The sequence below is a fragment of the Pinus tabuliformis genome, chromosome 8 (genome assembly GCF_031772625.1).
Source record: "Pinus tabuliformis cultivar Carrire ecotype Pingquan chromosome 8, CPIR1, whole genome shotgun sequence".
Classification (NCBI taxonomy): domain Eukaryota; kingdom Viridiplantae; phylum Streptophyta; class Pinopsida; order Pinales; family Pinaceae; genus Pinus; species Pinus tabuliformis.
The window spans coordinates 1235999398-1236014198 of NC_142294.1; the positions used below are offsets into that span (position 1 = coordinate 1235999398).

General features: G+C 34.7%; 1 protein-coding gene across 1 annotated transcript; it reads left to right on the plus strand.

Moving 5' to 3' along the window:
* The first annotated feature begins 2587 nt into the window (after positions 1–2587).
* On the plus strand, positions 2588–6256 carry LOC149239871 (aspartyl protease family protein At5g10770-like). The gene is made up of 2 exons (XM_089367229.1): positions 2588–2809; positions 4743–6256. The coding sequence occupies exons 1-2, from the start codon at positions 2623–2625 to the stop codon at positions 6005–6007; spliced, it is 1452 nt and encodes a 483-aa protein (XP_089223355.1). The 5' UTR covers positions 2588–2622; the 3' UTR covers positions 6008–6256.
* The last annotated feature ends 8545 nt before the right edge of the window (positions 6257–14801 follow it).

Sequence of the window (14801 nt, forward strand, 5' to 3'; positions counted from 1 at the left end):
TTTGTCATTAAGTTGTCTCAAAACATGGTTGTAGATAGGAGCTTCTTTCGAAGCAACATCAAGTTTATCATTAATTTGTCTCAAAACATGGTTGTAGATAGTATTTATAGAGGATTTCCTCCTTTACCCATTTTGACGCTTTCCTCTTTACCTATTTTTGTCTTTAACAAGTTAGGTTGTGATGTCTCACTTGAATACCATGCTTTTGTATCACATTAGGGTGTGAGGTACCAGTGAAAATGCAGCCAAGTTAATGATTTTTACAACAAGTTTAAATTAAATGACTTTTTATTTCACTTTGAAATAACTCAACCTCCTATCAATTTCGACTTAATAATTCAATGCTTTGGTGTCCATTCCATAGAGACTGCACCCTTTTTGTTACAACAAAAACATTTCTTGAATTTTCAACTCATCTTATGTTTCTCAACTTGACTTGGACTTAAATTTAGACTTTACATCTATTTTTAAAAATTGGGGACTTCACTCAACTTGACAAAATTAAACTAACAACATGAATTTTCAAACTCCTAGAATTACAACATTATCACTCCATGACTGGACCATGGGAAGAAAACCATTGTATCAAAAACCATGTGCAAACCCCATGCATAAAACCATGGGTAGGTACGTCCACCATTTTCGTTTTTCCTCATCTTTAAGTTTGCACAACTAATATTAGGTATGCATAAAAAATACTGAAGTGCTACCCCCAATGGGAAAGCGACTCGTTGTGCTACCCAATGGGGAAAGCGCCTCATTGTGCTACCCAATGGGGAAAGCGCCTCGCTGTGCTGACACAACCACAATGTCTCACTATGCCCAACACAACCACAACGTACAACTTGTAAAACTAGTCCTGAAATAATATAACACATACCCTTGACACATTCTCTTCTCCTTACCTTACCTATCTCACTAAAAGATCTAATTTGATTTACTAGTCAAATATGTAAAAATACGAGTATATTGTCTTACACTCCCTCATATATACTACTTCAAATCCCATCTCACAACTTTATTGTCTTCATTTTAATCATGTCTTCGACAAGTTTGTTGTCTTCATTTTTATCATGTCTTTAATATGTTATCTATAAAATTATGAAGAAATTAGAAAAGGCAGAAAACCAAAATAGACCAAAAACATAATATTGTACCAATCAAACAAAAATAAATTCTTCAGAAAATGCACAACAATATATGTATTAGATTTAATTTCACGAGAGAAAATACATTGAATTCTTTTTTATAAAAGTCTACCACAACTTTGTTTCTCACACAGTGAAAATAATGTTTTACTTGTACTGGACATGCACTCGCAAAAACATAATTTATGAACTTATATTTAACCATACATTTTAAGCTTTTCCTATATGGCAACAAGACAACACAATAAACTACTTAACATATAGTTGGGCATTTCACACTTTAATTGCACGCAATGCGAATTCATATTGAGCAGGGCAACTTTGTATTAAATAACTATTCCAACAACACATTAATATTTTTTTCATTTTGATTGACAGATGCTTACCGTGGGTCATGGATTTCTTGCACAGAAAAGCTATATATTGCTTAGAATTTTCATTTATTTTCATGTTGCTTCATTTACTTTTATGTTGTTTTAACTTTAAAAGAAAAACTTGAAATGTGATTTTTTCATACTTTATTAATTATAGACATTAGAGATAAAAGCTATACACTGTTCAAAAACTTCATTTACTTTTATGTTACTTCAACTTTAAATAAAAATCTAAAATGGGATTTTTCTTTGTACTCCATTGATTATGGACATTAAATAAAATAGTTAAGATAAGATGAAGCCAGATGACTATATCTGTATTCTATTAGCTTAATAAAATACTTCTGGAATGAAATATGTGAAAACTAGGCACTAATATAATATTTCGGAATTGCACTGGAAAAACTCAAATCTAAATAAAAGTGAATTACATCTAACTAGGAATGGTGAAAGGGATTCAGTTGACCATGGTTATCCCACCACGAACGGATGCTAATGCCTTGAAGACGGCCTGGCAGGTGTATATCACAGGTGTTCTTAATTCCATGGACGATTTCGATTTAACATTTTTATCCATGGATATATGCACTTAAAAAAACCTATATTAATTAATTACAACTGTTATATTCAGATGATAATGGTTGACAACAATTCGGCATGGATTGGATAAGGCTTTAAATTAGATTTTTCAGAAGGACCATAACGATTTAACATTTTTATTCATGGATATGCATTTGCACTTGAAAAGCTACATTAATTAACTGCAACGAAATCCAAGAATAATTGCATAAAATCAGATTTTTGAGAGGGACAATATCGATTTAAGATTTTTATTATGCATAGGAATATGCACTTGAAAAACTCTATTAGTTAATTGCAACTAAATCCAAGAATAATTGCATAAAATCGGTGTAGTTATTTACATTACAGAAAATTAGCAATGATATCAGTGAGGTAGTTATCACATGGTCGCAGCATTGTATTGTGCACTATATAATAATATTTTCCATTCATCTTTCAATGACATGTTTGAAAGGTGTATCTTTTCAAACATATTCACTCCAACCTTATTCTTTCGTCATTTCGTACATCTCATCCTAATGGGTAACCCAGCAACACATTTTCTGGCCTTTAGTGTAATGGTGGTTGTTGTTTTAATGCTTCAATGCCTGCACATGGGCAGCGCAAGACGCCTAGAACGCCAGAATTATCACACTGTCTCGGCTAAATACTTCAACAAATTGAAGTGGGAACAGGGAGTTGCCGAATGCTCAGCTTCACCTGCAGGTCGGCTAATTTGATTGGATTGGATTTAGCTAATTTGATTGAATTGGATTTGATTTTCTTTTCTTTCGTTGTTTTTAGAGTATTTTTTAGATAATTTTTTTGATCAGGTTGCATAAATCACTTAGAATTTAGATATTTTTTTGATCAGGATGCATAAATCAGTTAGAATTTGTATGTGATCTTATTCATGATCAATTTTTTTTATATCTATTCTATAAATCTTAATGGATAGCTGAGATCTTATTCATAATCAATTACTTTTCATATTTATTTTATAAATTTAAATCTTAATGCATAGCCGAGCTACAGATTTTTTTAGTATGGTTGTGGTTTTCTAATGAAAAGGCTCACTGCGCAACAATCAATTTGTTAAATCTATAAAAGCATATATACTCTACTTCTTATGGTTTTGAGCTTATGATCTTTTAAGTAGAAACACATGCTCTTAACCATTAGGTAGACTCAAAGTATATATGTTTTAATACATGTGAAAGTTTTAATATTTGGTTTATATTAACAAAAACTAGATCACCTGGTTTTTATGTTGGATTGAGATGGCATCTACTCATGAAGTTTTGAAAGCTACTTTAATGCAAATCGGTATTATTTTATTTTATTTTTTTATATATTTTTCCCATCTAGTAGATCTACTCCAAAGAAAAATTTTCTACTGTAAAAAAAAAATATGTTTTTATTATTTCCTTGAAATAAAGAAACAAAATACAGATATACTAATACATATTTCAGATTTTTGACTAAAAATTACCATTAATGTCACAGTTTCAATTGTCCCGAAAAAACAACTAATTTCATTTACAAAACTCAAATAATATAAAAGATATTAGTGACACGGGTTAGGGTTGCTTTACTTTTCAGCTGTCTGGAAAAAACAACAAATTTCCTCTACAGAACTCAAGTAAAACAAGAGAATTTTTTTTTTCCCAATAAAATTCCTTTGGGGGGTCTATGTAATCCAATACCTGCACTTCATCCCAACTTCTTTGCCTACATTCAGTCCATGTCAATAGATATCCAAATAACACATTCTCTAATGATATGTTTAAGCGTGGCTGTTGTTCTGCTTCAATGCAGACTCATTGGCAGTTCAACATCCCCAGACCACCAGTATTACAGTCTAAAACTTTTAAAATTTTAAAAAGCTTTAAATGAAGAAATTCACAGGAATTTTCCATATACTTAGATAGAGAGTAAATACTTTTTCAAAAAAATCTTTCGTATTAAAATGATTTCTGTAAATTTGACTTACTTCAGTTACCAGAAGGGTTTCAGTAAACTTGAGTCACTCAAGTTACCAGAAGTTCTTAGACGAATGAGAACCCATCATTTCACTTTGGGTTTAGTGAATCTTTCCAGATGTTTTTAGATACCATTTCACTTTGTGTTTAGTGTTATTAATATTTTGGCTAAGTTATCAGTTAAACGTGTTGACATTTAATAATTGAGATTGGGTGAATATATATAAAATAGTATAAATAAGTGAATATATGTAAAATAGTGTAAATAATAAATAAAAATATGAAAAGTTATTGAAAAGTTTAACTTAAAAATTTTTTTATGAGAAATTCTTCGGCCTAAATCACATAGAATATCATTTCACAAATAATATTTTATGTGATTTACTTTGAAGAATCTCTCATAAATTAATATACATCACAGAAGCCTTAATTCGACAACCCAAAAATCTTGTATTAAATTTTATATGGATAACTCTTTTTGGTATTGAATTTGAATTTGGTAACTATTAATTCAGCAGGCTGCTTGAACGTTTTCATGTTTGGTCGTATGGAGTTTTGAACGCTACGTTAATACACACCAGAACTCAGAACGCTTTATGCTTACAATATTCATATGCTTTATAAAAAAAAGTGATAATAATAATCAGAATTTGTGTGTGCAGGTCAGGAACACACAGGTCAGGAAGCGCTAAAGCCAGGCGTGAAGATAACACTGGCTCATACTCACGGGGCCTGCTCACCTCTCAAACCCACCAACTCGGGCTCATGGAAAGACTTTGTCTCTCAGACTCTCGAACGAGACAATATTCGTTTGAATACAATAAGGTCCAGAACCAGCGGGACTTATTCTCCACTGAGCGACGTTCCTCTTGAACCTGGAAGCAATGTCGGTGGAGACAGCTATATTCTAACAGCAGGGTTTGGCACACCGGCAAAGAATCAGCTGCTGGTAATTGACACGGGGAGCGATGTGACCTGGATACAATGCGATCCTTGTTCAAAATGTTATTCACAGGAAGGTCCCATATTCGATCCCGAGCAGTCATCTTCTTACAGACACTTATCCTGTGATGCGGCTGCCTGTACTGAATTGACCACTTCAGAAGGCAATGAGAACACCTGCAGTAATGGGGGCTGCGTTTATGAAGTGCGCTACGGGGATGGATCAATAACCCAGGGAGATTTCAGCCAGGAGACATTTACTCTGGGTTCCGATTCTTTCCAGAGCTTCGAATTCGGATGCGCGCATTACAATACAGGGCTCTTTCAGGGGTCTGCCGGGCTTTTAGGATTGGGGCGGACTCCACTTGCCTTTCCTTCCCAGACAAAAAGCAAATATGGTGGCCAATTCTCATATTGCCTTCCTGATTTCGGATCCTCCACATCAACGGGCTCGTTCAGCGCCGGTGAGGGTTCGATTCCTGCCACTGCCGTTTTCACCCCTCTCGTCTCAAATTCCATATCTAAATCCTTCTATTTCGTGGGATTGACCGGCATAAGCGTCGGAGACCAGATGATCTCGGTTACGCCTGCTGTTCTTGAAACAGCAGGCACGATTGTGGACTCTGGAACCGTCATAACTCGGCTCGTCCCAGAGGCATACGCTGCCCTGAGAGATTCGTTCCTGAGCCAGACGCAGGATCTTCCGAGGGCGGACCCCGACCAACTCTTCGACACCTGCTACGACCTGTCCAAAAGCGGCGAAGTCCAGATTCCGATAATAACTTTTATTTTCCAGAACAACGCTGCTGTGAGTGTGAGCGCCCAAGGGATTTTGATACCCCTCCAGAGTGACGGATCCCAGGTGTGCCTGGCATTCGCAGAGCCACCGGATTCGGACAGTGTTAACATTATCGGGAACTTCCAACAGCAGCAGATGAAGGTTGCTTTTGACACGGCGGGCGGAAGACTTGGCTTCGCCTCTGGTTCCTGCGCGACTTAGAACTGGTCCAATAATTCCAATAAATTCCCTGCGCGACTTAGCACTGGTCCAATAATTCCAATAAATTCCCTGTACGTTGCTGGGCTAACTGTAGAATTATATTTCACTGGTTTCTGCAAAAGACGGCAGCGTCTGTCATGCAAAACTCAAATGAGAAGATGTTTAGGTGTTAGGTCAGATGGTTTTAACTTTTAGCCCCCTCCTAGCCTTATCATTATCATGGACAATTTATATCCTTCAACTTTCCATAAGGTATCAAATATTATATTTTTGAAAGTTGCGTTGTTATATATTAAATAATTTAACATTGTACGATATAAACATATTTTTTAATAAATAGTTAATTAATAAATTATAAAATAATTTAACATTACAAAAAATATATATAATTTTAATAGGTTTTCAAATATATATAATAATAATAAATTGAAAAGTATAATAATAAAACGCACCTAATATTAATATTATTGATTATTTTAAATTTGATAAATATAAATATATATAAACTTTTTAATTAGTTATTAAATTAAATTTATTTGTAGATATATATAAACTTTTTAGTTGGTTATTAAATTAAATTTATTTATAATTTTATCACAAAATATTTCAATCATCTCTACAATTTACAAAATATGTACCAGGAAGTTAGTGACTAATAATCTCTCTATTTCATTTTTCTTGTTAGTATCCAAGTTTCCAATACTTTGCCATTTATTACATAAACTTTTTAATTTGTTATTAAATTTAATTGATTTCTAATTTATAAAGAGAGGTTTCAAGAACATCTCAGCTAGATGACTAAGTTATATCATAATTTCATCCCTAGTGTTATTATCAAAGTCTTCAAACTTGTTTTGCTTTTTATCATGGTAAATTAGTAACTAGCTAGAGGGTGGGTGTGGGAGATTAGTACTCTTTGAGCATTATCACATTATCACAAAGGGCCAAAGATAAATTTAAAACCAGTTGGAGGGGATAGCAACTCATTGTGTCAATCACTAACGAGACAATTGGTTAAAAATTAGTCTTCAAGTTAGGATTCTAAGACTCAAAAGTACAAGGAAGTAGTGAAACTCTACTCTTTTATGAACAATGAAATTGTCATATTAAACGGTATAGGTTTCCTTGAACAAGGATGATGATTCAATCCATATATGTGAACCACACTAGTTAGAATACATTTCTAAATTTTTTTAATTTTAATGTAAAGTTATCCATAATAGATATGTATATGTATATGTATATATAAACAAAGATTTTTTTTTAATATATTCATGATGGAATATATCCATTGAAGTATGTTACATCAAATGCCTTCAAAACACCCATGAAAGATAGAAACTGTACAATTTGCTACTATTAATTTGCTACTATCATATATCATGTGATAGTACATTTCCAATTTTAGCCTTGTGTACCGTATGTGCAGTGAACCTTCGAAAAAGGGATAATAATAAAAAATTCTGTGAGTTTCCACATGGAGAAAAAGGAGGACCACACGTGGGTTCCATTGCATCAATTTCTTCTCCATCACTTGATTCATAAGCCCCACAATGTCTAGACGAGGTTGTAAAGCTTCTTTGAAAACAACACGAAGTTTGTCATTAAGTTCTCTCAAAACATGGATGTAGATAGTATTTATAGGTGCTTTCATCCTTTACCCATTTTGGTTGTAGAGCTTTTTTCGAAACAATAACAAGAAGTTTGTCTAAGTTCTCTCAAAACATTGATGTAGATAGTATTTGAAGGGGCTTTCATCCTTTACACATTTTGGTCTTTAACATGTCTCACTAATTTATCATGCTCACTTGATTTTTATATCACCTTAGGGTGTGAGGTTCAACAAGAAGTTCAAATGACTTATTATCTAACTTTGAAATAACTGAACTCCCTATCAATTTTGACTTAATAATTCAATGCTTCAATGTCAAGTTCAAGAGAGAATGCACCTTTTTGTTAGAACAGAAACATTTCTTGAATTTTCACCTCATCTTCACTAATGATTCTCAACTTGACTTGGACTCAAATTTAGACTTTTACATCTCTTTTTAAAAATTGCAGACTTCACTCAACTTGACAAAATCAAACTATCAACTTGACTTGGACTCAAATTTAGACTTTTACATCTAATGGTGGACTTCACTCAACTTGACAAAATTAAACTATCCATAGCTTAGACTTGAATCAACTAACAAAATGAATTTTCAAACCCCCTTAATTATAACCTTATCGCTCCAATTTTCAAAACTCAAGAATTACAAAATATCATGGGCAGAAAACCATCTTGCCCGAAACCATGTGCAAACCCCGTGCACAAAACCATGGTTAGGTAGGCTCACCATCTTTGGGTCTTCCCCCATCTTTGGATTTGCACAACTATTATTGGGTCCACATAAAAAGAAATCTAGGGATGCTACCCCACACCCTGTGCAAGGTGGCGGTCCCTCCAAACCCTCCCATAGCCAAAACAATGTACAACAACATATGAAATTACTCATGAAAAAAATATAACACATATTCAACTCATTCTGTTTTATGTGTCTTACCAAGAGATCTAATTTAACTTAGAAATCCAATAATTTATATAAAAAATAACTTATTATCTTGTACTTAAACATATATGCTGCTTCAAAATCCCTTCTTACAACTTTGTTTCCTTCACTTTCAGTGTGTCTTTGATATATTGTGTAGAGACTCGTGGGAAAACTCGAAAAGGAAGAGAAACGAAATAAACCAAAAACATAATATTGTGCAAATCAAACAAAAATAAATTCTTCATAATGGAGTGCACAATATGTATTATATTTAATTTCATAAGAGAAAATACGTTCACAAGAAAATTTACAAAGATCTACCGCAACTTTGTTTCACACACCGTGAAAACAATGTTTTACTGGTAGAGTATAAACACCTCGGCAAATACTCTCGTAAAATCTTATATTTAAATTTATTATAAACTTTTCATATATGGCAATAAGACAACACAATAAACTATTTAATATATAGTTGGGCAGTTCACACTTTAATTTCACTCAATGTGAATTCATATTGAGCAGTGCAACTTTGTATAAATAACTATGCTTACCGTGTGTCATTAGAAAACCTATAGTAATTAATTACAACTGTTTCAGATATCAACAACGGATTCAGATGATAATGGTTGAGAACAATTCGTCATGGATTGGATTTACAATGTACATCAGGCTGGTTTTAAATTTCTTCGGCTTTAAATTAGATTTTTGAGAGGGATAATATCGATTCAACATTTTTTCTCATGGATATCGATATGCACTTGAAAATCTATATTAGAGAGGCCAATGACCAAGGCGAGGGGGCTCTCTGTATCAGTTGAGCTTGCTTGCGCATCTTAATTGCAACTAAATCTAAGAATAATGTCATAAAATCAGTGTAGTTATTTACATTGCAGAAAATTAGTAATGATATTCTAAGAAAATTAGTGAGGTATTTCAAATAGAGAGTGGGATGTCTTACTCTCGCTGAGCATTTATATTTATATTAAAATTTGAGTTGGTTACATTCATTACATTAATGAATTTTCTAGTCGGTGTTGTTTTTTCAATTCTGTATAAGTTAAGGCGGCGTTCCCTGGGAGGCATTGTTGACTGTTCAACTCTGAAAAAGCTAAGGCGGTGTGGACGGAAACGCCTAACCAGCCATCTATAGAGTATTTAATGCCGAAATATATGCACGCAACTTAACGCGATAACATGGGAGCAGGAAATTTTGGCATTAAATAATGTTTGGGCACTCCCGTGTTATCGGGCTAAGTTGCCTGCATATATTTCGGCATTAAATACTCTATAGATGGCTGGTTAGGCGTTGCCCGGTGTGGACTACGCGATGGTGTCTAAAGAATGGTGAAGTAATTATCTCTAACATTCTCTCATTTAATTATTTCACCAAAAACTTCGATGAAGGCTTTGTATACAAACTGATTTTCTGATTTGCATAACTTCGAAAAGCATTGTCTTGATTTGTTATTATTTTCTTTTTCGGCTTTTTTCACAATAGGAATTCTTCTTCTCTCTTGACAACCTACATACAATTGATTACTAATGTCCATATAAAAAGAAATCCACCTACGGAGGCACATGGGTACCATCCGTTGTACTCGTCACTTCTCTAGGAATCCTTTTCACCTACATGGTTCATCAATCATGAACTATTCTGACTTGATCTTTTAAATTTTGATTTCATTTCACATTTTAACTTCCTTGATTACACATCAAGCTTAGATATGAGTACACCTACCGCCCTCGTATCTACATAGTGGTTAATTCCACAACTTGATGTCACATCCTCTCTCTACTGAAGAGGGATAACACTACATTCATTTCTCAACAAATACTCATAAAGCATAGATATGAGTAAACTCATGTATCTACGTAGTGGTTAATTCCACAACTTGATATTACAACCTCTCTCTAGCTAAGAGGGGTAAACACTACCAGTTTGACTCAACAAGGCTTACAACACACCTAAGAAATCAACTTTGGGGTGTGGGTACAACCGATCATGCATCCCTTACAACACAATGCCTTATTACAATAATCTCAAGTTAGATACAACAAATACAAATAATCTTCATCCTAATGCATTACAATCTCCTTTACCTCACTTTCAACCTTGCAACAAATTACAGACCACAGGAAATATGGTCCTCCTAAGACAATCGCTCCACTAGAAATTTGAATGTTACATACACCTCCGAGCTCTAGCTAGCAAAACATTGATGCTCATTGCTTCTCACACTTTCTTCAACCTGCACACCTTTAGCTCCAACTTCACTTTGCAACGACTTTTCCAACTCCAAACTGAGCTTACAACTTAAAGTTCATTTGTACTACACTTACCAACACAATTCAACCCATGGATAAATTAAAGCTAGACAAAAGTGGCTTCTCATTTAGGATTCTCTCAACACTAATTATGCAGATCATTTAACATGTAACGCTTCAACACAACTTTCATGGGCTATTGTACTTCGCTCATCACCTTACCAACAACTCGAGTGATTTCCACATTTTTAGGCATAGTTTTCAACACTGGTTTGCATAGTCCTACGTCGCATCACAATTTGCAATGTCACACTCTTTCTCTTGGCAACTATTTATTCCGCAATGATTTCTCTACAGATAGTAGAGCAAACAAATTATTTTCGCTACGGCCATAGGGGCTCTTAGCCATCTTTATCAGAACAACATGATTACCTCCACTATGACTGAGTAGAGGCGCCTCTGGTCCCATTGGACAGTGATGGTTTTGTTTCTCAAAATTTGTGGAAGAACCTATTATTGTTTTATAACCAACGTTTCAGACTAACTAAGTGAGTCCATCACGAGGGCTATAATAATTTTCTCTTGAGATTCTCATCAGTTCTCAAATTTTAGTGCAATGTTCATTATGTCTCTTCCATGGTGAGACTTAATGGTGTTAAAGAGTGACTCCATACAGGTTGGTTGAATTTCAAAATTTGTGAAAGAACATGTTATTGTTTTATAACTAATGTTTTAGACTAAGTGAGTCCATCATCAGGGCTGTAATATTTTTCTCTTGAGATTCTCATCTTCTCAAATTTTAGTGCAATGTTCATTATTTCTCTTCCATGGTGAGATTTAATGGTGTTAAAGAGTGACTCCATATAGATTGGCTGAATTTCAAAATTTGTGGAAGAACCTGTTATTGTTTTATAACCAATGTTTAACACTAACTAAGTGAGTCCATCATGAGGGCTGTAATATTTTGCTCTTGAGATTCTCATCTTCTCAAATTTTAGTGCAATGTTCATTATGTCTCTTCCATGGTGAGACTTATTGGTGTTAAAGAGTGACTCCATACAGGCTCGTTGAATTTCAAAATTTGAAAAGATGGTTTTGTCCCAAGTCAATGCTATCAAAGATGCACGAGTCACTCACACCCTCCAAATTGCAGACTCAACAACATTAAAAAAATAGTTATATGTGGCCTCTTTAAACAACAAAGGTTGCTTGTAGCTACCTCAACAAGCAACAAGCATAGATGACTTCCTTAATGAAGAATGAACATAATAGTGGCTATGTAAAAGGCACAATGATGTTTTCTTTAAAAGACGTCGGGTTTTACAAACCCTTGATTCGGTCTCTCTTTCTCAATCTTTTTGTTGTTTGAAAATTGAAATCAACCTTCTGGCTCGCATATACACAACTCAACTGATGGCAGCTTGGATGAGATCACTCAGCTCCATTACCAATTCCACATAACTCACCCACTTCATAAGTGCACCCAATAGACTACAAACTACTCTGTTGGTCCCTAGGCCCTCCCATGAGGGAGTAGGCCACAACTAGCTCTGATATCACTTGAATGAAACAATACAAGACCAAAATGCAACTACAACTGCTTAATTAAACAAATAAATCTCAAGTAGAGAGTGGGATGTTTGACTCTCATTGAGCATCCATATTTATATTAAAATTTGAGTCTATTACATTCATATCCCTGTCATCATTACTCACAGTCTTAACCGTATTATGGCTAACTTTATATGCTGGGGGAGTCATGGTAATAAGAAATATCACTTGGAAAAGTTGTCCATCATTACATTGCCAAAGGTCATGGGTGGTTGGGGAGTACTGGATCTACGTCGCTTTGGAAGGTCACTACTGATAAAATCTCTATGGAGGGGTATATTTGGGTCTGGGCCTTGGAGCAGTGTTATCAAAAATAAATATCTTAAGGACCATAATTTCTTATTTTGGTACTGAAAAGGCACTATTGGATCCATACATGGATTGAAAATTTGGCTTAGCTTTCTCAAAGTTGCTAACATCTTTCTACAACATCTAGCATGGACCATGGGATCGAGTCACAGAATCCTTATTGGTATAGACCATATTCTGGGTGTTGGAAACGAATGTAACATCTCTAAGGAGCTCCTACAGTTCTTAAACAGATTAGGCATATCTTTCTGGAGTCAAGCCATTACACAATGGAGGCGTCCCTTCCCAATTTGGAAAAATGGACAGGCGTTGGTTCTATTTGGGCAGTGGGATCAAGAATGGAAGCAGATTTTTGTTGGTATGAAGCATCTTGGGATTTGTTGTGCGAGATTTCAAGACAATCTAATTTAGACAGGGAAGGTGATGTCTCGAAACATCATTGTTGCTGATACATATCTTTTTCTCTGTATCGAGGATGCTCAGCAAGGGGAGAAACATGTTTTATATGCCTTTTGGAAGACCAAAATCCGAATCAAAATATCCTTTTTTCATGGTTGGTTTTCCATAATAAAAATTTCACATGGGAGAATTTGCAAAAGAGGCAGTGCCATGGACCCAGTATTTATTCTTTTTGCAGAATGGAAGAGGAAAATAACAATCACGTGTTCCTCAAGTGTCAACATACGATTCAGGTATGGAAAAGGCTATCATCACATATCGGTTTTCCTTATATTCAACATGACTGTATTGTGGATTGCTTGAAGTGGTGGAGTACTCAGAAGACAATTTGGAGACCCATTCCACTTATACTTTTCTGGGATATATGGAAATGGAGAAAAAATGCATATTTCAGAATTCCACGAGAGATTTCCATAAGGTCTTTGAAAGTAGTTTATCTAATCTTTCTATGCACACTTCTATTGAATCATGCTCCAAAATACCACAACACAAGCGGACAGGTCTTCAGATGGAATATCCAATGGGATTTTTTTATGGTGTTGCACAACGGAACACATGTGGTTGTGGTTTTTGGATTTTCATTTCAAATGAATTGGCATACAAGACTCACTAGTATGGGAGAAGTGGCACCAACACCAGGGCTGAAGCAATGGATTTATGGGGCCTCCTATGGTTCAACAACTTCCTTGGTATCCCTGTTATACATATCTATGGGGATTCCAAGATTATCATAGATCAAATCATGGGCAGGGAAAACATCAACAATCCTTTGCTACTTGGTTGGCTGGGGAGAATTGGTCTTCTATGGAGTCAACTCAACAATTCTACTATTATGCATATTGGCGGATAATAGAATGAGGAAGTTGATGAAATTTCGAAGAGGGGACTACTAGGTAATTTTGGTAATATGCACATGGAAATAATTCTAAATCAAAATGTTTTAGATGTCGGAGATTTTCCATTTCCTGGGTAATTTCTATATCCCCTCTTTTTTGGTATATTTTTGTATGTCTACTAGTCATAATACCTGTCAGTTCACTCACTTGGATGGAAGGTCATGCTATTTGCTCAATCGCTTGGATAGATGGTATGGTGGAGTAGCAGATATGCCATGTACATATATTTTTTGGTCGGTTTTGTTGTAATTATCTATGTCCTTTTATGTTTATTCTGGAACAGATCTAGGTCTAAGGACTGTTTGTTATTTCTATAATATGTTTGTTGTGACATTATTTGGATGGGATACTCGATATGCATTCCTAGATGGTCTGTATGATGGAATACTTGACAGATATTGTGTATATCATGAATATTGAATATATAATATAATATACCAAGATTTTTTTGTATTTAAAAAAAAAGGTGGTGTTCGGTGAGAGGCATTGTTGACTGTTCAACTCTGAAAAAGTTAAGGCGGTGCCGACTATGCGATGGTGTCTAAAGAATGGTGAAATAATTATATCTAAAAATAGTTATCACATGGCATCGGCATTGTATTGTGCAATCTTACAATAATATTTTCCATTCATCTTTCAATCACATGTTTGAAAAGTGGATTTTCAAACATACTCACTCAAACCTTATTCTTTCCTCATTTCATATATCTCATCCCAATT